Source organism: Equus przewalskii, chromosome 15 (assembly GCF_037783145.1).
Source record: "Equus przewalskii isolate Varuska chromosome 15, EquPr2, whole genome shotgun sequence".
Lineage (NCBI taxonomy): Eukaryota > Metazoa > Chordata > Mammalia > Perissodactyla > Equidae > Equus > Equus przewalskii.
Window position 1 is genome coordinate 87,740,172 of NC_091845.1, and position 26,614 is coordinate 87,766,785.

General features: G+C 37.5%; 1 protein-coding gene across 1 annotated transcript in view; it reads right to left on the reverse strand.

Annotated features, from left to right (window-relative positions):
* DHX36 (DEAH-box helicase 36) overlaps positions 1-26,614 on the reverse strand; it is a 50,593-nt gene that overhangs the window by 16,094 nt on the left and 7,885 nt on the right. Inside the window, exons 4-17 of the mRNA XM_070577669.1 lie at positions 23,894-23,932; positions 22,339-22,509; positions 21,057-21,136; positions 20,279-20,353; positions 19,970-20,136; positions 18,589-18,670; positions 14,457-14,597; positions 14,073-14,175; positions 13,614-13,701; positions 10,505-10,560; positions 8,945-9,009; positions 8,114-8,257; positions 5,970-6,087; positions 5,174-5,272 (exon numbers count right to left, since the gene is read on the reverse strand). Of these exons, the coding sequence (XP_070433770.1) occupies positions 5,174-5,272; positions 5,970-6,087; positions 8,114-8,257; positions 8,945-9,009; positions 10,505-10,560; positions 13,614-13,701; positions 14,073-14,175; positions 14,457-14,597; positions 18,589-18,670; positions 19,970-20,136; positions 20,279-20,353; positions 21,057-21,136; positions 22,339-22,509; positions 23,894-23,932 (1,428 nt within the window). The remainder of the gene's footprint in view (positions 1-5,173; positions 5,273-5,969; positions 6,088-8,113; positions 8,258-8,944; positions 9,010-10,504; positions 10,561-13,613; positions 13,702-14,072; positions 14,176-14,456; positions 14,598-18,588; positions 18,671-19,969; positions 20,137-20,278; positions 20,354-21,056; positions 21,137-22,338; positions 22,510-23,893; positions 23,933-26,614) is intronic.

Sequence of the window (26,614 nt, forward strand, 5' to 3'; positions counted from 1 at the left end):
GGGGAGAGAATCTATCTGAGGAAATAATACCTGAAAATGTCCCTCACCTAAGGAAGGAAAGAGACATCCAGGTACAGGAAGCGCACACAGAGCACGAAACAAGAAGAACCCACAGGCCCACACCAGAACACGTCACGATTAAAATGTCAAGAATTACAGATAAAGAGAGAATCCTAAAAGCTGAAAGAGAAAAAGTAAACCCCATAAGGCTATCAGCTGACTTCTCAGCTGAAATCTTACAGGCTATAAGGGAGTGGCACGATATATTCAAAGTGCTGAAAAACCTACAGCCACGAATACACTATCCAGCAAGGTTATCATTCAGAATGGAAGCAGAGATAAAGAGTTTCCCATACAAGAAAAAACTAAAGGAGTTTATCACCAAGAAACCAGCCCTACCAGAAACGCTAAAGGGACTTATTTAAGTGGAAAAGAAAAGACCACAAACAGGAATGAGAAAATTATCAAAAAAACAAAACAAAACCCAATAAAATCACTGGTAAAGGCATATATACAGTAAAGGTTGCACATCAACCACCGATAAAGCCACTATGAAGGTCAAAAGAAAAAGCACTAAAACGATCTGCTTCCATGATAAGAGGGTAACGGTTACACATGCACTAAAAGGAGGTTAGACATGGTATCAAAAACATCAAATGTAGGAGGGAGTCTGAGTAGAGCTTTTAGCAAGAGGTCTAACTTAAGAGACCATCGACTTAATATAGAAGGCTGTATGCCTAGGTTCTTATATATGAACCTTATGGTAATCACAAACCAGAAACCTGTAATAAATACATACAAAATTAAGAGAAAGGAACCAAACCATAATACTAAAGAAAGCCATCAAATCACAAGGGAAGAGAGAAAGAGAGAAAGAAAGGAAACTATTAACACTCAGGAAAAAAATAACAAAATGGCAGTAAGTACATGTTTATCATCAGCTACTTTAAATGTCACTGGACTAAATGCTCCAATCAAAAGGCACAGGGTGGCCAATTGGATAAAAAAACAGAACCCATATATATGCTGCATACAACAGACACACTTCAGACCTAAAGACACTCACAAACTGAAAGTGAAGGGATGGATAAAGATACTCCATGCATATAGCAAAGAAAAGAAAGCTGGGGGAGCCATATCTGTATCAGACAAAGGAGACTGTAACAAGGGCACTACATAATGATAAAGGGAACAACTCAACAAGAGGATGTAACTCTTGTAAATATCTATGCACCCAACATAGGAGCACCTAAATATGTAAAGCAATTATTAGCAGACATAAAAGGAGAAACAGACAGCAACACAGTAATAGTAGGGGACTTTAACACTCCACTTACACCAATGGGTAGATCATCCAAACAGAAGATAAATAAGGAAACATTGGCCTTAAATGACAAATTAGAAGAGATGGACTTAGTAGATATATACAGAAGATTCCATCCAAAAACTGCAGAATACACACTCTTTTCAAATGCTCACGGAACACTCTCCAGGATTCATCACACATTAGGCCACAAAGCAAGTCTGAATAAGTTTAAGATGGCTGAAATAATAACAACCATCGTTTCTGACCATAACGCTATGAAACTAGAAACCAACTACAGGAAGAAAATCAGAAAAGCAGCAACTCTGTGGAGATTAAACAAAATGCTACTGAACTACAACTGGGTCAATGAAGAGATGAAAGAAGAAATCAAAAAATACCTGGAGACAAATGAAAATGACAATACAACATGCCAAAAGTTATGGCACACAGCAAAAGCAGTTGTAAGAGAGAAGTTCATAGCAATACAGGCCTACCTCAACAAACAAGAAAAAATCTAAAATAAACAATCTAAGTGCATGTAAAGGAACTGGAAGAAGAAGAAACAAAGCCCCAACTCATTAGAAGAAAGGAAATAATAAAAATCAGAGTGGAAATAAATAGACAATGAAAAAAATCAATGAAACAAAGAGCTCATCCTTTGAAAAGATAAACAAAACTGACAAACCTTTAGCTAGGCTCAGCAAGAAAAAGAAGACAGAAGGCTCAAATAAATAAAATCAGAAATGAAAGAGGAGAAATTACAAACCAACAGCTCAGAAATACAAGAGATTATAAGAGAATACAATGAAAAGCTATTTCCCAACAAATTGGGTAATCTAGAAGAAATGGATAAATATTTAGAATCATACAACCTTCCAAAACTGAATCAAGAAGAAATAGAGAAATCTGATAGACCAATTACCAGTAAAGAGATTGAAAGAGTAATCAAACACCTCTCAAAAATATAAGTTCAGGACCTGATGGCTTCCCTGGTGAATCCTACCAAATATTCAAAGAAGACTTAATACCTTTTTTTCTCAAACTCTTCCAAAAAACCAAAGAGGAGAAGCTTCCAAACTCATTCTATGAGGGGAACGTTACGCTCATACCAAAACCAGAGAAGGACAACACAAAAAAAGAAAATTACAGTACCACTCATGAACACTGATGCAAAAATCCTCAACAAAATACTAGCAAATCAAATACAATAACACATTAAAAAGACCATACACCATGATCAAGTGGGATTTATTACAGGCACAGGCATGCAGGGATGGTTCAACATCCACAAGTCAATCAACATGATATATCACATTAACAAAACCAAGAATAAAAATCACATGATCATCTCAATAAATGAAGAGAAAGCATCTGACAAGCTACAGCATCCATTTATGATAAAAACTCTAAATAAAATGGGTATAGAAGGAAAGCACCTCAACATAATAAAGGCCATATATGACAAACCCACAGCAAACATCACACTCTATGGAGAAAAACTGAGAGTTATCCCTCTAAGAACAGGAACCAGACAAGGATGCCCACTCTCACCACCCTTTTTAACCCGGTGTTGGAAGTCCTAGCCAGAGCAATCAGTCAAGAAAAAGAAATAGGGGCCAGCCTGGTGGCACAGTGGTTAAGTGCGCACGTTCTGCTTTGGCGGCCCGGGGTTTGCCAGTTCAGATCCCGGGTGCGGACACAGCACTGCTTGGCAAAGCCATGCTGTGGCAGGCGTCCCACATATACAGCAGACGAAGATGGGCACAGATGTTACCTCAGGGCCAGTCTTCCTCAGCAAAAAGAGGAGGATTGGCACCAGATGTTAGTTTAGGGCTTATCTTCCTCCAAAAAAAAAAAACAAGAAAGAAAAAGAAGTAAAAGTGATCTGAATTGGAAAGGAAGAAGTGAAACTGTCACTATTTGCAGATGACATGATTTTAAATATAGAAAACCCTAAAGAACCCACCAAAAAACTTTTAGAAATAATAAATGAATACGGTCAACCTGCAGGATACAAAATCAACATACAAAAATCAAGTTGCGTTTCTATACTCTAACAATGAAGTAGCAGAAAGAGAAAACTAAGAATACAATCCCATTTACAATTGCAACAAAAAGAATAAAATACCTAGGAATAAACTTAACCAAAGAGGTGAAAGATCTGTACACTGAAAACTATAAACCACTGTTGAAAGAAAGTGAAGATACAAAGAAATGGAAAGATATTCCATGCTCTTTGATGGGAAGAATTAACATAGTTAAAATGTCCATACTTCCTAAAGCAATCTCCAGATTCAATGCAATCCCCATCAAAGTTCCAACAACATTCTTCACACAAATAGAACAAAGAATCCTAAAATTTATATGGAACAAAGAAAGACCCCCAAATAGTCAAAGGAATCCTGAGAAAAAAGAACAAAGTTGGAGATATGACACTTCCTGATTTCAAAATATACTACAAAGTTATAGTAACTAAAATGGCATGGTACTGGCACAAAAACAGACACACAGATCAATGGAACAGAATCAAGAACCCAGAAATAAACCCACACATATACGGACAGCGAATTTTTGACAAGGGAGCCAAGAACATACAATGGAGTAAGGAAAGTCTCTTTAGTAAATGGTTTTGGGAAAAGTGCAGATCTCAACAGAGACGGTTAGGTCAGTTACCACACTTTTCATTTCAACGATTTACTACTCACATTAAAGCTACTGCAATGTTCTGATATGGGCCAAAATCTCAAAATTATCTGCATGGATGGCTCACATAAAACTGAAATACATAACACCCATCTTCCACTTCCTCTAACCCAGCACCAATCAACAAAACTCACAGTGATCGCAGAAATGTTTTGTTTCTGTGCTATGCAGCATGGTAGCCACTAGCCACATGTGCCTATTGAGCATCTGAAATGTGCGAGTGTGACTGAGACACTGAATTTGTAGTTTAATTCAAACTTTAAATTTAACCTACCTCAAGTGGTAGTGGCCAGTGTGATGGACAGCACAGCTCTAACCTTTGTCTCCACTCTGGGCAATGACACAGCCTGTCCTGTGCCTATTCTCAACGTGGTCTTGTGCAGGGACGGCCACCAACTAGGTGATCACTCAACTAAGACACTGAAACTAGTTTCTCAGCGCATGACTCCATAAAGAGGAATTAAGCTAAAAAGCTCTAAGAACAAAATGGCAGGTAGCGGGATATGATACTTTGAAGAAAAGACGCCTGTCAGTATTCCTTCAGAAATACAAGAGTTGCCTATTTATAAGATGTCCATACTGTCATTAAGTTACTTGGATTCGATGAAAGCTCTAGAAACAATACAGTAATCACAAAGTGGAGAATCAATCAACCAAATTCATTTCAAAAGTACAAATGAAGGGTGCCAGCCCTGTGGCCTAGCGGTTAAGTTCAGTGCACTCCGCTGTGGCAGCCTGGGTTCTGTTCCTGGGCGCAGACCTACACCACTCATTGGAGGCCATGCTGTGGTAGTGACCCACATACAAAATAAAGCAAGACTGGCAAAGATGTTAGCTCAGGGTGAATCTTCCCCAGAAAATAACACAAAAGAACAGATGAAGATGAAGATCAGTAATTAAAAGATTTCAAAATGTAATTTTAAATCAGGCCTATGATGAAAAGTACTGTGTGGAAACAGCATAGAATGATAAGAATATCACAAGGGTATCCTTTCATAACTTTCTAATTCATATACTAAGCTGAACAGCCAAACAGTGAATCAAATTTAGCACCGCATATTCATTGGTCTACCTTGCAGCAATGAGAGTAAATTTTATAATTAGCTGGCTTACATGCTCTAACACTCTAAATTTAAGTTAGAATAAAAAAAAAGTCACAGTTACCAGTTCCATCAGGTGTTTTATGGAGAGTGACACGGCTTCATCAGATGGCGGGTCCATTAACCTACTCAGAAAACAGGCAATTCCACCTAGTCTTAAGATCTGGGGAGAACAAACATAATTAAACATGTACCACATACTGACATGACTGTTTAGTCCTGCCTGTGTCACTCACTCCAACAAAGCATTAAACATACACATGATTTTAACGTTAGTTATTTTACCAGAGTAAGTTAAAATCACATTTGTGATTTTATAAAAACATGTTTAAAGGCCAACAGATTACTGTCTACCATCCACCAACTCTATTAATGAGAAAAGTAGTGGTTAAAATCTCAACAAACAAGTTGATTATCAATTACCTTCAAAATAAAAAGGCTAATCATATCAAAATACATAAGGTGCTGAAAAAATGGTAGGTAGCTTATAATGAGGGGTGACAGCTTAAGATGTGGTAATAGAAGCTATCATTTAGTGAACACTTACCAGGTGCCAGGCTCTGTTCTAAGAATTTTGTATGAGGTTAATTTAAATAACTTGCCCAATATAACAGAAGCAGCTTGTCAGGGAAGGAACTGTGGGATTCAAACAGGCAGTCTGGCTCCAGAGCAGTGAATGATTAAAAACTATTTAATAAATGCTTGAAGGAAGTTTAAAAACAGTTTACTAACACATGCAAAAAACAAATGCATGGTAAAAATTCTTTCCTGCAGATTAATACACTACTTACTTCTATAAAAGATGTTGAAAATTAGAACCTCACCCCCATTTAGTTTCTTAACTCCCCCACCTAATTTACCTTTATTTGTAAACACAGCTCTTCCAAAGGGGTTCTCAAAATTTCCGGCAGTTGATAGTCATCCAGAAGGCTTGCTCTAAGACCATTGTACAGATGATAGCAGTGACCAGGTTGAACTCTTAAAAAAAGGTTGGGGGGAGGAGCACTGTCAGTGACATTTACTTGCTTAATTTTTATTAATCATGTATTCCTTTCCTCATCTGTTTTGAATAACCTTAAATCCACTATCTCTGTCCTAGTTTTAAGAATTACAAGATTCCCCCTCCAATAATTTGGTTCCCTATTTCCATCTTATAGAGTCCAGATTGCTGTGCTCAATAACAGTAGTCTACTTAAGTTAATTTCCATATGCCTTGTGAGCATCTTCTGTAACAAATTTTGGCATTATGTTAACCTGTTTATATTATTTTAAAAGATTTTAAGTATGTGCTATTTAGTGAGCTCTCAGAAGGATGCTGGAGAACTTTTTCCTATTGTTTCTATCCAGTGACAAGAAAGATACTATTCTTTGGACAATGTTAAGGACAGATGTGAAGAGGTAAGGGTATTCATGTATTTTCAAGCAAGATAAATATTTCTATGAGCTCTTGCTGCTACAGGAAGGGATGGCGTTTTCCTAGAGGAATGAAAATAAATTCTAAAGATCTTGGCTATTTCGGTCATGAGAGTACAAAGATCCATCATCTATTATATAACATGCCTACAGAAACTAAGAGGAAGAGTGCCTCCACTGAGGAGCACATGATAGAGTCTGCTCTGGCTTTCAAAATAATTATCAATCTAATCAGGCTTTGCTAAAGGAATTTATGTCTATGGAGCCTTCAAGGGACTATCTTTCACTTAAATTAAAACACTGCTAATTCCATAGTTAACCTCCACCAAGACAGTGAGAATGAAGAATTAGATAAAATGTAACACTTCAATTACTTTACTTCCATAATTGTTTTCACACATTAAACCTAAGGCCTCATGTGTTTACTATTCATATATAAAAGTGGGCCCAAACCTGTTCGCTACGGCAAACACTTTCTGAATCAGTATCCAGCGGTGACAGGTCTGTATGGGCAAACCCCAGGGCTGCTGGGCCCTCAATCAAGTTCTCCGTGCTAACTAATGAGAAGAGGACAATTCTTGGACTAAGCCATGACTGACTCAACAGCACCAAGTGCATAATTTCATAAACTACCTGGAAGTTAAATCATACTGGGATAACCTGCAAAGACGACACCAAGTAAGTCAGAGCTTTACAGACACAGGAGTTAAAACAAAGGTTGGTAAAATGGTCTGCAGTTTTCTTTCAACTCTTCCCTCTTTACTTAAATATCTGAAGATTAATAGGAACCTTTTTGTTCTACCTGTTTGAGGCAAAAAAAAAACCACCTCTCTTCCACAACTCCAGACATGATTTTAGTACTCATATGAGTAAGCGTATAAAAATACTGTGAAGTACGTATGAAAATGAACAGTATGTGCAATTATTTGTGTTAAAGGCCAATCATTTTTCCTACCATTAAGACAGAGATATTCTAATTTCTTATGCTACCACCACATCAGTGAGGAACAGGTGCCTTCCTTGTGTTTTCATTGGTAACTAATAGTGAAAAACCAGTACAGCTATAACGTACAACGAGCTCAGGCCGCCTGGATTGAAATCCTGGCTCCGCTGCTCACCAAGCTGTGTGACTCTGGACAGATTCTTTCTTTCAATCTTAATTCCCTGACCTGTAAAATGGAGATGACAACCTACCTCATCACACTGTGGTGAGGATTAGGCAAGTTAATGTATATCAAGTGCTTAGGAGAGGACCTCACATGCAAATAGTACCAATAGTTACCTTAGTAATAAATGTTTTAAAAATAAGAATGGAAACAAAATTATAACTAATAAGAATAAAGAACAGTAATCTTAATTAACCAGACTGAGGAATCAGAAGGTAGAAATCATAAAATAGAAAACTTGGCAGACACTTTTCCAAAGAAACTACGATTAAGACAACTTTCCCACTTAAAAATGTGCTGCAGTAAGGTTTAAAAAATACAAATGGTAACTCTCCTAACAAATAATATTTTTAAATGCCAGCAACACATTCTGCTACAAAAACTTTTGTTGTGTTCTAAAGACTGCAGACAAAGGCCCGCCTCACCTTCCAGCCCGACCTCTCCTCTGCTTGGCGTTGGCCTTGCTAACCCACTCAGCGGACATCGTGCTGATGTTGTTCTGTGTGTCAAAGTGTGTCTCCTTTATTTTTCCTCCATCTATCACAAAAACTACATCATCTATGGTAATGCTGTTTGGAAAATAGATAAACAAAATATTAAAAACACATCAAAAAGCAGATATAGGGATTTTAGAGCATCTTTTATTGCCTCACACTGAGTTTACGTTTAGGATGCTCCCCACTCTTCCCGCATTTGCCAACGTCACAGGGATCAAGCGCCTGCAGAGGCAGTACACTGCCCATTCTGCAGACCATGTGCTCAACTCTTATTTGCCCACAGCCAGACTTCAGAGCTTGCCTCATGGCTTTTGTCCCTAGCTTTGTGGGCCCCCCCAGTGCCATGGTTTAATATCAGCTTCCACAGAGCAATCTGTTTCAGTGACTGTATACCTGTACCTCCAAGAAAATACAATAAATTTTAAAGGCTGCATATAACTAATTACCAAACTACCAAACAATTTTATTCCCAATCAGAAAAAGGCAAAAAGGGCAAAATTGACCTCAGCTCCCATGCTTCTTTAGGAAAACAGGAAAAAGAAAAAGCACTTAAAAAGTTGTTCCTGAAGAGGGCTACAACATTAGTACAGGTGGGAAAAAAAACAAACCTATGCTGACTCCCACAACTAAATTAAACTTGCTTCATTTTAAAGAAATTACAAACTATCTTGTAGAGATAGAAGATTAAGGTATATTAAACATTTATGGAGATCAAAACTAATGTAATCATTAGTAGTTGATATTTAAAACAATTTTTACCTAGTCTCTGCAATGTTGGTAGCAATTACTATTTTCCGAACACCAGGAGGGGTTCTTTTAAATACCTGTAAGAACAAATACATCAAAACCCCAAAAGTACACTAATTTCTGATACACCATTCTTGCAATTAGAGAAATTACTTCAAATACCGTTCATTTTTAGCATTCTGTGTTCACTGACTGACACACACATCTAATATTTATAGATATATTTACAAGGTATACGTCATTTTCAATGCTACAAAATTCCCTTTTGGTAAACCAAACCAAATGTCCCACAGACGTCAGAACCTTATTACAAACAAGATTTCAAATGGAAAACAACTTAATAGAATGTTTTAAACAAACACTAGAAGAGTATAAATATCTTATTGTGTAGACAAAGTTTTAATGGAGATGGAGAGAAGTTTAGTTTAAGAATAAGAGTTATGAATTACCCAAAACTATATGGGTAACAACACCAACCAAACAGGCAGATGCCTTACTCCTCAGAATGGATGTCAACTGGCTGCACCACCATATACTGGCTTCTGAGATCAGACTGGATTAAAAGAAAAATTCTCTTCAAATGCTGAATCCTACAAACAATCCCACTTTGACAAAGCCAACCAAGTATAAGGAAGACATGTAGCCAAGTACCAGTTGGCTGTAGAGCAAAAAAAAAAAAAAATACAGAAACCCATCCTCTCGTTGATAAAAATGGTAATCGCTGGAGAAGACGTTTCCCAGTCTAGTCACGTATGCTCCAGCAAACTAATGAACAGCTGATGGTTAGGATGTTAGAGATGGAAGCACCTCCACACTGGACGCCCCTCTGTCCAGTCTCTGCAGTCAACAGCTCTCTCTTTCCTCTTCTCCTCCCCTCAGGTGTGCACTGTGTATCTAACCCAGCTGGCTGTGCCTTACAGGACTAAAGTACCTGGAGAAAGGATACTAAAAGGGTCTCAAAAAATGTCTTAATACTTCCTTATAAAAAGAGTGGGAAAATGAGAAGGGAAGAGATGCAGATTTTCTCGTCCAACTCATTCCACCTGGGTCTGCAAACACTGCATGCAGTCCGGAAAATGATCCTGCCTTTTGAGAAGGCAGCGCTCATTCTAGCTAGAGAAATCCCCGAATCTGAGAGAGCCAAAACATTCAAAACCATACACATTACTGATAAAACAGGAAATCTCATACCTGCAAATACACTAATTCTGTTAAATCAAAATCTCAAACATCAAGCTGTAGTATGTTACAGAAAATTAACTTCTACATTGATTTATTTTTATTGGTCCTCACATACCTTTTCCTTTTATTTAGGAAATTGAAGTTATTGGTAAAACCAATCTTTAAACTTTTTCCTAATTTTGACAAAATTAATTTGATGTGTGGATTACCCTCTTATTCAAGTTTTTGTCCAAACATCACCTGAAGACTCATTTGCAAAGGTTCTAAAAGAAGTATTTTTTATTTGCATTGCTATTTGAAAATACACCTTAAAAAATAAAACACACAACAAGCAGTCCTTACAGCCAGCCTCAGTTTGAAAGACAGCGGTGAAGCAATTTGACCACATACCTGTGTCTGGTTAACTGTAGGCATCAGTGAATGTAAAGGTATAATAAGAAACTTGTCTGGAAATTAGAAAGAAAATTAAACTGTAAGATAAACAGTTGTGTAGCAAAGTTCCATCAGACATATATGGAACCATAAATTCAGATACTAAGCCACATAATTCTTAATTTATACTCCCAAATATAATCAGACCAATTTTATTCTTTTTATATTCTCATTTCTGAGTGCTCCAACACATTCTTGTCAACATTTTATTGTTAATTTATTTCATATTGATAAGTACATTCCCCAAATCCTTAAAGAATGCTTAAAAGTTGGAACAATCTTTTCAAATTATACTAGAAAACATCATTAACTCCATTCCCACTACATAACTGAAGACCAGAATTCTGCTTAATATGTTTGTAGACGAAAGTGATCCTCACTATTTTAATCATAAAGAGAATACCTGAATTTTTAAAGCAAATTACTTATTAAATTTCCACGTCCTAAGAAAATAATGAAATAGTGCTAGTTAAATGTGTAACATTCCAAAAGTGACCTACATTTTTTAACAGAATTTTGTTAGAAACTTAAGAAATTATACTCATTCGTTTTAAGTTGCAAAGTGAAACAGCTCAAGCCCATTCACGATCATCAGCCAGCAGAGAGCAGCCTGAGTGCAGCAGACTGAGGGCAAGGAGGGAGTGTCAGGAAGCAAGTGAGCTTTCACCTTAGCCGTGGTTACAAAACACGCAAACCGACTTAAACCTCTAGCCAAGTGTCGAAATGACTCGATATGTGTATTTCCCCAGAAAACAGCTGTTGTTATTCAAAGGAGATGATGCTCGCCATAGACTCTCTATCCCTTCTGAACTTACGAAGAAGTAAAAAGCTGTCAAGCAATTAGCACCGCTCAAAAGGAATGCTGATTACTCGTCCCTGTGAGGTGGTCTCAAGTACATCAACTCAATTAATATTCCAGCCAAAGACACTTAAACAGAATCAAGCCTTCACATCTAACTTCCAGCTAAGAGGAAATACAGGAGAGGGTCAAAAGAAATGATACCATGAAGATTCACACAAATCCAGAAAGTTGGAGCTTGTCTTTTCCTCAAGCCATCACCATGCGGAGAGCAGGGGAGGGCGGGAGTGACATTTTAGAACTACAGTAAAAGATTTGTCTGCTTTGACTTTTTCTAGAGTTTGAACAAGCTAGCTGTGAAAGACACTTTTGGGGAAAAATGAGGAAATCTGATTATAGACTGGATTATCAAATGACGTTAAAGATTAGGTACGCTAACGGCCTTGTGGTTATACAGAAAACTGCATTTTTAGAGATGTATGCTTATATACTTAGAGATAACATGTGACAGGTGAAATTGACTTTAAAAAGGAAGAAAATTAGACCACAAAAATAAAGGTTACGTTAAAGTCACTGGTATATGGTGTTCACTATAAGATTCTCCAGTTTTCTGTAAGTTGAAAATGTTTCATTATAAAAAGTTTAAAAAAATTAGCAGCCAGGGATAATCACAGTAAAAACAATTTTGCTACAGACAATATAGCTGGGATAAAAACAGTTTATGTTGCTGATATGCAGAAACAAAGTAGTCAATGGGAACATATTCTACATTCTTATGAGAAGAAAGAAATAAGAAAGTTGATAAGCATTTGATAAATTGAGTTTTGAGATTTACTATTCAGTCAGAATAGAGTTAGGCCAATTTTCCCAATTTCTACAACGGCTAGCACACTATAACTGATTACTAAGGCTAAACTTCTAAAATATAATTTATTCTAAAAAACATTTTTGTTAAATTTTTGAAAGATTTCCTTTAAAAGGCAGTGAGCTTGTAGTGAAAGTATAAATACCTCCATCTTTGAGAATAATTAATTTAAATCAGAAAGATAATGAAGTCAATTATAATAATCTATAACACACCCTTTCCCCCCAATCCTCCAGAAATGATAACACTACATTTTGGTATATATCTTCCTTGCATTTTTCTTAGTAAATACATACACAGTGTGACAGATTTTAAAACTAAAAGCAGATCATACATTAGTATTTATGATGGAGGGAAGAGAGGCCGAAGTTGGAAGGTTTAGCCAAAAAAAATAAATTCCAGTTGTTTAAAAGATTAATTTAACTGTATAGTGTAATCACAGCTATACTTTTTCTATGGAGAAAGGTTATCACTGACCAAGAAAAGAGAAAGCAGTATTCCATTATAGTGAAGTCATGGTAATCAGATAAGGTTATTTTTGCAGCCAGAAAACAGTAAATAATTTTAACTATAGAGAATGCTTTGGGGCATTACCATAATTGGATTTAACAAAGAATAAAAAATACAACTTTCTCTTCTGGCCAATACAAACAGACCAAAATATTTTTCAGTGTTTCGTAAAAATAAAATTTCAAAAGCATTTCAATAGAGTAAGGTTAGAAATTATATCCACAACTATAAAATACTAAATAGAATTTGCTCTGTATTTTACTGATTTGAAGTTAATAATGACTTCTGAAAATGCTTTGACTGAATTTTACAGAAGACAAATGTACCCATGCACTCCTCTAAGACGGAAGAGGGTACATCTCTCTAAACACGCTGTTAAAGCATGAGAATCACCTGAGGACGTTTTTAAACTTCAGATGGGCAGGTCCCTTTCTGAGACCTGCGGAGAGGACGGGGTCTGCATGTTTGAATTTTAACAAGCGCCACAGGTGACTCTGCTCTATGGTCAGAGCTGAGACAGACTGAGCTAAGGAATAAATTCAAACTTCTTTCCTGCCCAACTAAATGCAGCATTGAGCAAAAAGACAAAAAATCTGTTTAAATGCCAACATCTTAACTTTAAAGACTCAGTTTTATCAGGCAAATTTAGGAAGAGAGGAAAAATACTCTCACCCTAATACTAAATAAAGAACTTCACTCCACCATCTTCATCTGTGACCCTAAGGGGAAAAGAGATCCAGCTTTTGAAAAAACCCAACCCAGTCTAAGACCACCAAGTTCTTAGACTGAGGAAGCCTTAGAGGCAACACTTCTTCAAATGAAAGAAAGAAACCAGGCTACATACAATTCAAGTTCCACTCCTGGAACTGCAGTAAAATACGTTTCTATAATACCTGATTTAAACATCACTTGCGACATCAAGAGGTCATGTAAAGTACTGATATTGTCCCAGCCTGGTAGAAAGACCAGTATTGCACCATCCTGCAAGTAGGGGAGAATCACCATTACAAAGAACCACAAGACAAAATACACTACAAGTTAAATTCTGTGCACACATTTTCATAAAAATTATACTAGCTCAGGATACTTTTAGTTACTGATTATAATTAAAGAACACGAGCACTGTGCTTAAAATGGGATTTATAATCCAGATATTTCATTTGTTTAATCTGCAAACAGGCCAAATGTTTAAATCTTTCAGTGTTTTGGGATTCTTATTTCTGGTGTCAAAAGCAATTTCTTCCATAGGCTATTTTTAAAAGCATTTAAAAAATTATTTTTCTTTTTTCATGGCCTTGATATGAAAATAAAAGGAAAATTATGTGACTTCAAAACACCAAAACAAAACTAACCTCTTCTTTCAAAACAATGTAACGAATAAGGGCAGCAATCAAATTCAGATCAACTTTATCATCATCCATCATTTCCATAACACCTACAGTACTTGCAGAATACCTATCAAAGTTAAACAAAAAGTCATGAGATACTAAAGTTTCCTGAGGTTTAATTTGCTATAAAACTTTAAAATTAACTCAATCTGCAAAGAGGGGAACATCAGCAACAGACAGAATTACTGGGATATTAAGTGTTTACAAGTCAAATGAGCACAATATTTAGCTGGGTTATGAGACCTGCAACGCTCTCCTTAAATATGTACGAATTCAAGAAGATGATCTCCGCCTTTTGTTATAGTCATTTAGCCACTGTGTTCTCACTTTCAAACGAAATAAACTTACCTTTTTCGCAGTTCCTTTACATAGTCTGGCCAGCGTTCTTTATAGATTGCTTCTTTTTCTTCTTTTTCTTGTCTATTTACATGCCCTTGCATGAAACCCCTCTTAAACTGTGATCTGTGTTCTTTTTGTTCTGGAACATATCTAAAATAAAAACATTGTTAAATAGCTTCACTTTTTTGAAATGCTTTTTAGTTTTAGCTACTACGACTTTTTACATTTAGGATTTTAAAAAGAGAATTCTAAAGAACATTTGCACTATACTTTCTCATGAATGCTAGATAAACATCAATTTATTTGCAAGTATTCACTAACGTATAAAATCTGACATTTTAGATAAAAATCATTCTTCTCTATTATCTACTCTATACTTCTCTATCTACCTCTAGATCGTCTTAAAAATAAACTACAGTAACTTTCACCTTTAAGTTTGCTCTAAAACAAAAGTTAACATTAAGTCCGAAACAACAGTTACTGATTGTCTAGTAAACAACTCAGATTCTGCATACAGGAGGTTTCCCAACCTGAGTGCACACAGGAGTCCCCTGGAGAGTTTGTAAAATAGATTCCTAACTCCTGGACCTTGAGATCTGGACTCAGGAGGTCTGACTGGGGTCTGCTCATCCAGGAATTCTGATCAGTGCCCCAGGAGATTCAGACAGTGCATCTACAGATCTGCAGACCCACCTGAGAACTACTGAATTCTGCTCAGTCCCACAGACACAGCTAATGGCAGAGCCAGAACCAGCATACAGATCTCCAGTGGCAGGCCAGTGCGATGCCACGCCTCCACCATGCAGCAGTGGCTGCTAAAAACAGAGGGCGTCTGTCCAAGAACGCCACTGCCACAAGTGGGCTCTGAGAGGCAGGGGGTGGAGTGGACAAAGAAAAGTGACCAAAGCCCCTCAGAATTCACCCAAGGAACAGCATCTAGATGGAATGCGGGCTTTAGAGCATGGCCTTACGAAGGGACTGATGTCCTTGCTCTGCCAGTGACTAGCTGTGTGACCCTAGACAAAGTAAAACCTCTGGCCTTTAGTTTCCTTATTTGAGAGAGGAATACTCTTCTAACAGTACTGGCACAAGAACAAAAAAAGTGTGATAAAGTACAGCACAGTGCCTGACACACAGCAGACACCAGTGTGAATCCCCTTCCCTATTCAGTACCTGTGACCCAGGTTCCCCTAAGTCTTCGATACATATAGAGGCACCACCTGGAGGGAGGGCAACCTGAGACAGAGATGAGTCCTAGTCAGCAGGATGGACCCACAGTTGGCTCCCTTCCCAGCAACTGTGAAAGAGGCACCCTCAACCCCCCGCCCCAAGGGCCAGCCACCACCCTCCCGTCAGCACATGCTAGTTTGTCCCCTCCTCCTACCCACAGTGCAGCTCTTCTTCTGGGGAGGGGACGGCAGGGGCTTCGGCTGAGCACTTCTATCCAAGGACCACCCACCTTCAGCTCCCCTCTAAGGGCTGGCTACGGGATGACAAGTACAGAGATATCACCCTTTTCTTCCTTTAAGAAATCCCTTAGCTACAGTTCTTCATACATTCCCTGCCTTCTAGAAAGCTTAAGAGAGCAATTCATCTTTACATGATTTTAGATTACTGACCTCTGAAACTTTGTTTTCATTACTGCCAAGCTGTTGCCTATTATTCTCTTAGAAAACACTGGTAAATGTGCTATGGTAGGAGGTGGGACACATGGTAGAAAGTGGAATTGAGGAGGGAGAGCACACAAATTTATGGGCACTGATGATAAAACCAGAGCATGGAAGACCCACATACCATCTCTCTCACTTTTAGTATGTTCCACCCTCTCTGACACACACACGTCCCTCTTTCCTACCCTGACTTCATGGCTTTCCTGACTCGCTCAACCTATTTCTGCTATATTATCTCATTCCCAATACACTCTACTTGCCCCGAACAGGTCAGTCATACCTTCTACGGCTCCCTATTTAGACATCATTTCTGAGGGTGTGTGCAAAGTCTTTCCTTGTTTTATGCCCACACCACAGCATATACAGTGCAAGCCATAAAGTTTAATAAATATTTCTTAAATAAATGTTCCCTCAAAAGTGAGCTGACTTTTTCTGTGTAAAATACGCTGTAGGGTCTCTGTTCTTGCTTTCCCAGTCACTTCCTGCTTTCTTCTTTAACAGGTAAGCTGTGGAGTCCTGACAAATGTCACCTCAAGGGTTTCTACATCTGTCCACACATTTATTCAGATGTTTACTAGAGGCCAGGCACTATGCTATGCAGTAGCCACAAAGATGAACCCACGAAATCCTTGACCTCAGAAAACACGAAGTCTGGTGCAAGAGGCAAATATAGAGAGAGACGTTACATGGCAATGAGGTAAGTGTTGTAAGACACGATAACAGTGCCACTGGAGTCCAGATGAGAAAGCAACTCACTCTGTGAGAGATATCAGAGAAGGCGTAACAAACAATGACGCTGGGATTTGTTCTTACATGATCAATAGTTTACAGATGAAAAGATGGAGAAGTGGTAAGTGTAAGTCTAAAAGGAGGAAACAGCATGGAACAAAGCATAAAGTCATGAACGAAAGGCATGGGCTGGCATGTAGAGAATGGTGCCTTTAGCATGGGCAGGCCATGGATGGATGAGGCTAAAAAGAGGACGAGGCCGGACTGTAAGGAGCCTCATGATGACCAGCTGAGGAATTGGAACCTGGTCCCAGCCCAATCCTCATCAAGGAACACAAATGTAATTCTGTGTAGCCCTTTGGTGAGGGTTGCCAATACCTAATGGCCAGTGTTGAGGGGATCAAGAACTGGGCACAGGGGCCAGCCCAGTGGTGCAGCGGTTAAGTTCACATGGTCCACTTCTCAGCAGCCTGGGGTTCGCCAGTTCGGATCCCAGGTGTGGACATGGCACCACTTGGCAAAAGCCATGCTGTGGCAGGAGTCCCACATATAACGTAGAGGAAGATGGGCATGGATGTTAGCTCAGGGCCAGTCTTCCTCGGCAAAAAGAGGAGGATTGGCAGTAGTTAGCTCAGGGCTAATCTTCCTCAAAAAAAAAAAAAAGAACTGGGCACATCTGCTGAGGTGCTCTGCTATAGGCCATGACAAACCATTAAAGGTCTCAAACAAGTTTTTGAAGAGAAATCTCAGGGGGTAGAAAGCTTACATGAGCAGGTTTTTTAAGGAAAATCTATGGCAGCAGTGTGACAGTAAGACCACGGTGCCAAAAGAGGAACTATTACATTAGTCCAGGAGAGAGAATAAGACCTTAAGGAGAAGAAATAAAAATGGGAAGGCATGCTCAAGGAGAAAGCTCTCAGGGCTTGCGATGGGGGGAAGTACAGAATGACGTAGACATTTGGTTACTGAGCATGTAAAGCAGTGAACCTATCCTGGTACTAACTGCTTGACAAACACTAGCTCTTCTGATTTACAGCCTAGACAACAGGAGGAGGACAACATCAGTAACCATTCTAAGACACACTGGGCAAGACATATTGTTTTGTTTTGCTGTAACTTTTTGGTGGAAGCATGGTGGGGATCAAATATAAGATAACGACTTTGGTTTGAAAAATGTGAAGTCCAAAGTATCCGTGGTACTGGAACGCTGCTGAGCACAGAGATACATAAGAAGTTCAGGGTTCCAGAGCTTCAGTTCTAAAGCTATTGTTCTGCCAGCCATGAAACAGAGAACTATCGTCATGGAAATAGGACGACACAGCGAAACAGTAAAGACTGAGAAAAGGCTCAGTGAGAGCCCCAGTGGAAAATCATATTGAAAGGGTGGGCAATGGAAGCCAGCAGAGGAGAACAAAAGCCAGGTGGGAGAACCAGAAGAGAGGCTCAAGCACTAAAGACAGAGGTTCCCAAACTCTGCTGCCCAGGGATCTTGAAAAAATACTGATGCCTGGCTACCACCCCAGACGCTGTAACGTAAGGGACAGAGATGAATGCGACATCTGGATTTTAAAAGGCTCTGGGTGATTTTAACGTGCAAGCAAGTTTGGGAATCCCTAAAACAAGGAAAAATAATGTTTTAGAAGGAAACAGTTAACAGTGAGTTTCTGAGACTAAGGTTTGACAGGAGAAAGGTGACATATTAGTAATTTTTGATGTCTTTCATTTCCCTAACAGTTACTTACCTTATTTTTTCAATTATATCTTCCAAAAGATACTCCACAACAGGAAAAGTAAAACCAGGTATGTGTATCATTGGACAGTTACCTAATATGGCAGACAAAACATAAATCTGTACTTGAACATTAGAACAATATAAAGAAGTAAACAGGACAATGACTTTTATTACTTTTCTTATCTGCAGAAAATGGTCCTGTAATTTTTACCATTCCACCTGTTTTTCCACATCCAGATTAATAAAAAGCAGCAGCCTAGTCTTCACTCAAGACCATTTTACTGCTACCACACTCTATACACATCTCACAGTTCTACAAAGTAATTTAAGGCAAAGAATAGAGCATTTTGAGTTGGACTCAAAACCCGTTAGTTAGAAGTCTATTTTCTCATCATTAGCCAAGATGGTGCCATTAGAACTAAGTTTTACTGAAATCTACATAAGCAGCATCAGTCCTGTGGCACGGAGAATTAGAGAAAGAAAAGCAGTAGTCGGAACAAGCAAAGCAAGCAGTACACACTATACACAGAGGTCAGCAGTGCATGAGGTGACACACTTGAGCTGGCATCACAGCTCTGCCTCTGACTTACACATGGTTGAGCAAGTTACTCAGCGTTAGCTCCGGATATCTCATTCAGAAAAAGCAACATAATATACCCAACTAATCTCACAAGGCTGCGAGGGCCAACTGGGCTGAATCTAAGAAGACGGACTCTACTGCGCTCCACTGTAGCTCCCACCCCTCCCCTCCTGCCCCTACAGTTACAAGCAGGAGAGAAAGTGAGGGGTAATTTTAGGAGAATGTCCTTTGCAGCTAGTCAAATTTAGTTTCACATCCTCTCAACTCTCTGGTTAACTATGAAACCTTGGGCAAGCTACTTAACTGCTCAGAGGCTGCGTTCTCAACAGTAAAACGGGAATAACGGCACCTACCTCACAAGGTATTATGACGACTGATGAAGACAAAGTGGCAAATATACTACCTGGCACACTGAAGGTGTCCCCTAAGTGATTGCCAGTATTATTGTTATTGGCAAATGGCCACCCTAACCTGCGATAGCACACAAAAAGCCACAGGGGAATCAGAGGAAAACGTTTATAAAATTATCCAGATCTGAGGTTTGACTTCATTGATGCCACCTTAATTATCTGATGGTAGAACCAAACAACTACATGTCTTCACTATGAGAATAGAGATGATGCCACCATTTAAAAAGAGGCCCAATTCTCTAATCTGTGACACTGGAAGGTAGGAGAACATTAAAATAAAACACACTGCTAAACATATGACTACTTTGAACCTGGCACTGTATTAGTTTTTTAAAAAATTAACCCTAAAATCAGTGGCTTTGAGATAACTTTATAAAGTTACAATCATAAATTTTACTCACCAAAATATTCTGAAAATTTCTCAGCATTCAATGTTGCACTCATCAGTATTACTTTGAGGTCAGGTCGAAAATTGAGAAGACCTTTAACAACAGTCATTAAAACGTCTGACTGTAGATTTCTCTCATGGATTTCATCAAGCACAATATGACTAACACTGGACAGATGCCTATAGCAGAAGTGTAAAGTACATAACTCAGCACAAAATTTAAAAACTGAATCATTTTACCTTAACAATTAGTAAAATCCAATTCAATACATACATCTTTTGATAACATTTAACTAAACGTCCTGAATTGAAACATACTCACGGGTCTGACTGGAGCCACTGAAGGATGATTCCTGTTGTACAGTATAAGATAGAACCCTGTTTCCTTGGCAACCGACTGTGAACAAAAGACACAAATTAACAACTCTCTACTAATAAATTAGTAAGTACTACCATAAAAGTCTAAAAGAAATTCTTCAGTTTAAAAAATGCTTTCAATTTTAATGAGAGCTACTTACTTTTTCAGTTATAAGAATGCCTACCACAATAGGGTAATGAGAAACATTACATTCAAGTTCATTATACCTTATTTTTATTGTCATAATACACTGTTAATGACTTATTTTTAAAGGCACAACCATTAACATTTGGAAAATGACTGAATACTTAGGGGCTTAAACTTCTGTTCATTGACTAGAAAGTCAGTTCATCTAAAAAAGTAAGTGGAATCTGAAGCTCCAGGAAGACTAAAGAAATACAGTGGAGTGGGATGGGGGTTACAGGCACCAAAATCAATCGAGTCAGTCAGGGGCTGGGTGGCGGGACCAAAGGTAAAGGACAGCAAGTTCTCCTAATGAATGTCCAGGAAAAAGGTTCTTTTTTAATCATTGTATAATGTAAAAGCACATTTTAAAAGGGCAATCTAAATCTGAATTTGGGTTAAAAAAATGAGTTTGTGGGCTGCAATCCTTTTATGCTGCAGCTAGTTTAAACATTAACATTAATTATTAGCATAAAAATGGGGAAAATCTTTCTTTTGAATTTCCAGTTTTAAAGTTTTACTAAAATCTACCTGTAAACAAGAAGTGATCATTCTTTACCTCTGGAGACGAATTTGGTATCCGGTACTATTACCGTTGCCACAAGACTCTGCCCTTTCTGCAGCTACTCGCTCTGCGACCTTTAATTAAAAATAATATACAGTTACAGAAAAAACTTCATTTCATTTAGGACAAACATCCTGAACATCCATGAAAATCTGAGATTGTTGAAAAATTATTCATCAGATGTTCACATGAGTTAACAAAAGAGTATTAAAATCTGAGGTATCTAAAACTGTGTGTCCCTTAAGAGCTGCAGACTGCTTACTTCTTATATTTATTTTTCATTTTCTCTTATAATGCCCTCCAAGACCAAATGCCCTCTCATGTTTTCAAAGTGCCTTGGTATAGCATCCTTTCATTAATGTCTACCTTTTTTTTGGTCTTTTCTAAAAGAGTTGGAAATCGTGATCTAAACTTAGAAAACTTCTGCGTAATCTGAGGGTAACTACATGTTGATACTTTTTTCCTCACTTTTCTTTTTGGTAGAGATTGGTGTTCTTAACACCCAGTTCTTGGTTGTGTCCTGAAAGTTATGGCTGCCAAAGAGCAGTTCTGGACAGACGAAATGTTATTATAATCCAAAACTGTTTTGTGTAACTACAATAACCAACAGTCATGTTGTGACAGAACAGTGATTTATGAGGTTAGAAACAGAAAATGACATGATTAAATTTTAAGAATACTTAGAAGTAAAATTTTCCAATTAGTATATACCATATATACTGACTTAGACCATTATTTTACTTTTTCTACTCATTAAACGGCCCATTCAAATACCAACAGATCTTGCGGAAAAAAACAAAAAATAACTAGTTAGCATTTCTTCCTACTGTCAATGTATACGGTAACCGCTGCATACTAGTGAAAATGATAATATCAGATTTTTAACTTACTTAGGTACAGCTACATAATTGCATTGTGACAAGTGGTTATTTTTCATTCTGTAAATTTAAAGCACCTAATGATGGAGATTATTTGAAACTCACAATCAATTCTATAAAGATTTACCAGATTTTCATTCTTCCAGTTTTATATTGAAATTTGCCTAGATTTATAATTTATCTTCAACAAATAAACATCTATTATCAGTAAGACAGAAATCAATCTTTTGGTCTCTGATACCAAATATTTGTCAACCAAATACTTGCCTTGATAGCAATATATCCTAAACCTAATTAAGAGTAACTCCAAATCTTAAAAATCAGTAAGTCCAAGCAAGACTACCCAAAGGAGAATGAGAAATAAAGTGGGGAATTTTAGAAAGTGGGAGATTACTTACTGAAATGGCACTAATCCTTCTTGGCTGTGTACAAACTATTCTGCATGCAGATCCTTTCCCTCTTTCAATGCAGTTATCCAAAATGAACTGAGTAACTTGAGTGGTTTTTCCACAACCAGTTTCACCACTTATTACTGTTACCTGATGGTTATCGATCATATTTACCAATTCCTATTTCAAAAGGAAAAATAAGTGAAGGACATCACTTGTTGACTAAGTTTGAAAAGATAATCAAAATTCTACCAAAGAGAAGGTACTTGTTTTTAACAAACATATTAACGGTTTCTAAATTTTGTTATATGCAATGCTGGCAGTTTGGATATGTGAATCTACCAGTGTTCAAGAGATAAAACGCACCAAATTACAAACAGAACAGAGCCAAGGCATTGTTAAAGAAAAAGACACTGACAAAACAAGAAGAGACAGCTCATAAGGCCCATGCATAGGAATTACCTAATTAAAAAGAATGTTGACACGTGAAGCTATTGAATACCAGGCTAATCTCCTGATACCTAAACACCTACTGAGGACACTAAGGATTTGTACCCTAACTCAGAAATAAGGCTTTGTCTGCAGGACAAGCTTTTACAGACTGTTTTAGAGAACAAAGAAGAGAATCATTTATTTCAAGATTATTTCCTTTTAAACAATTAAAATAAAGACAAGTTTTAAAATACCTAAATCAAATGGGTAAACTTTGGGTATCTGGAAAATCGCATATTTGGGAAAGATTGTCTTTCTCAAAAATTTTAGATAAACACTAATATTTTTAATATTAATATTCACTTCATCTTACCAAAACATCTTACTACTTTCAAAGGGCTGTTATGAGTTATTTTTATCTACAAAACAATTTAACTTGAAAACCCACCTTTTAAAAATTTCCCATCTATTCTAACTCTTCTTATATAACAGAAGAAGTTCCAAGTTTGAACACGGAAATTATAGCTGGTAAATACTGAGAAGCAGAATATGACTCGTTCACTCAGTAAGTATTTACGGGGGTCTGTAGAGTCAAGAAATACAGTGAACAAGACAGACTCTGTCCTCAAGAACTTACATGGGCCTAGGAGGGGAAGACACACAGATGTCAGATGGTAGTAAGTGCTATGAAAAGCAAAGAAAAATCAAAATAAAGTCAGGTTGAGAGGACAGACAAGGGGGGCTATGTCATTCTATATAAGGTAACTGTGTGTGATGAAGCATAATAAATTAATTAAAGCACTATATATTCAGCAGTGCTTCAATTTTAATTAAAATGTTTGATCTCAAATTAAGAACAAGGGTATTTACCCAAGGTAACATATATGTGAAAATTCTGCTTTTTAAACTCTAAAGATTTCAACTATGGACATACATTAGAAAACTTCAGGATAATTGTTTCATGACTATTTTTTCTTTTTGTCCTTCAGCAATCCAAAAGAATAAAATGAACTTCCAATAATACCCTTTAGGAGAAGATTCCTTAATTTATATTTCCTCTTGATATAGAACCTTTTTTAAAAAAATTATGTTTAAGTATCTTGCAAATCAAATTAGTGTATATTCATTTTACCTTTTGCATTCCATACGAAGGCAGCTTTTCCCTGAAATGCTGAAATTAAAAAAAAAAGCTTTTAATTTCACAAAAGAAATGTAATCAAATTTAATTCCAGTAATCAGAATATATCATAGACAAATACACTGGACCCTTAAAGGATTTTTATTACCTCTCTGCTTATGTGAAGTATCAAGACTTAAAAAAAATTTTTGTAAAAAAGAATAAACTTAGCAATCTCTTTTATTTTTGAAACAGTAAAAAACAATTCTACTACATCCAATAGAACGGAGACACTCTGCTAGACTTAGTGGCAGTCAAATGAAATCTGCCTATTATCTAACAGCATTCTTACAATCCCTAACTTACTTCTACCATTTTTTTTTCTATCTCTATTCTATATATTCACCTTAGATTTGATTTCTCCACCACATTCTTTTTCCCACCCATTGGTCTACCATACTCATGCATTAGGCACTAGTGCAAATTCAAAGATTACTTCTGGGAACTTGCCTTTGAGTATGTAAGAAAAAGCAAGTAATTATCTAGAGTCAGAAAATCTGGTACTGCCATTAAATAACTGCAAACTTAATTAAGTCAAACTTGGAGCGTGAATCCCTCAAAGGTTTTATCTCACAGAGTTGCCACAAGATCTGAATGAAAAACCTGTATGTAAAGCAGTTAAAGTTCGGTGCGCTCTGCTCCAGCAGCCCGGGTTTGGAACCACACCACTGGTCTGTCAGCAGCCATGCTGTGGTAGTGGCTCACGTACAAGAAGGACATATACAGCTATGTACTGGGGCTTTGGGAAGGGAAAAAGAAGAGAGGAAGATTGGCAACAGATGTTAGCTCAGCACAAATCTTTCCCAGCGAAAAAAAAGCTGGGAGCAGTTTCTGATACACACAAGCTACTCAACAATTTCTGGTGAATTACAATGGAAATAGTAAAGAGAGAGTGATTAATTCTTTCCTGTGTATTTTATTTATGTGATAATTTCTCTCTAATTTTGAATGCTTTTATGAAACCCCGTATCACACTACATAAAAATGACATACGCTAAGAAGCAGTGCTATTGTTTATACTGAACCAGGTACATCACACAACATGAAAAAGTTGTCAGTGGTATAAATAAACAAACCACTGCTTTCGCAAACCCCCTTTACTTAAAAGGAAAAAAACGCAGAAAACCACAACTGTCCTAGCTAATCCAGTATGTCACTGCCATGCTTGTTTTTGTCTTTTACTTTCTTGAAACACCGTCCTTGTTTACTTTTTGCCCACTTGATGTGTTAAAATGGAGACTGTGTCCAAGTCTCCCACTGCTAGTTTTTATTGAGGTAGAATTGACATGTAACATCATATCAGTTTCAGGGGTAGAAAATAATGATTCCATACCTGTATATATTGTGAAATGATCACCACAAGAAGTCTGGTTAATATCCATCACCACACGTGTTACAATTTTTTTTTCTTGCAAGGAGAACATTCAAGATCTACTCTCTCAGTAACTTTCAAATAAGCAGTGCAGCGTCAGTAACTCTGGCTACGTACAGCCACACTTGCTACGGTCAGGTAATTCTTACCAGTACCACAAAGATGAGAGTCAACATGGGACTTAAATGAATACTAGCGCTTTGAAATAATAAGTCACCACACTTTTCTTAGTAATTTTTTTCTTCTGCTGAGGAAAATTCACCCTGAGCTAACATCATTTGCCAATCTTCCTCTTTTTGATTGAGGAAGATTCGTTCTGAGCTAACATCTGCGCCAGTCTTCCTGTACCTTGTATGTGGGTCGACCCACAGCATGGCTGCTGACAAGTGGTATAAGGTCTGCACCGGGAACCAAACCTGGGCTGCCAAAGCAGGGCATGCCAAAGTCAACCACGAGGCCACAGGGCCAGCCCCCAGTAATTTTTTATTATAATTTTTAAATTATTTAAAAACCAAATCTGAATATTTCTAAAAATATTAATACCCCACTCAATCAAATGTAACCATCTTAAGTATATACAAACTATCCCATTAAATTTGAAACTAGCATTAATCATATTTGCTTTCTATATATGTAAATGCTGCTAAAGAGAGTCACAATCCAATATTCTTTTCCAAGGTAGACAAACCTATTTCCTAATCTCTGCCTGTACCCTGAGATATAACATAATGAGTATAAGCTACCTGAAAAGAGGGAAATCTTATTAGTCTTCAGAAAACATAGCAAAGTGGCAGACATCTCACAAGTGGAAAATTAATGTTTATTAAACAAATTATAACATAAAGAAAAAATATGGCACATTATCAAGGGGGACTAAAAGTTGAGCTCTTGAATTTTAGACCTGGTTCTGTTACCAGCTGTGCAAACGCAGATAAGGCACTTAACCTAAGCTTCTTTTCCTCATCTGTGACAGACACACACTCTCTCTCACACAGGGTTGGGAGGTTTAAGTGATGTAGTGCTGTGTCTGGCCAACAGGAAGACCACCAACTATTTCTGTGTTTTGCACATTTCTTCTCCTAACTTTCTCTGAACTAGGTCAATCACTCATCTTCAATGATGTTTGAGTTCTGTCCTCCACACAAGGCAAACAGAGAAACACTGGTTAACCCTCCTTGTTCCTCAGGCTATGAAAGCAGCTCTCCTCTCAACCGTAACATTATGAATTAATTCATCTTGAAATCTCCTGTCCTCAAATCACATTTTCACTCAACAGGCATCAAACAGCAACACAATGTGGCCCC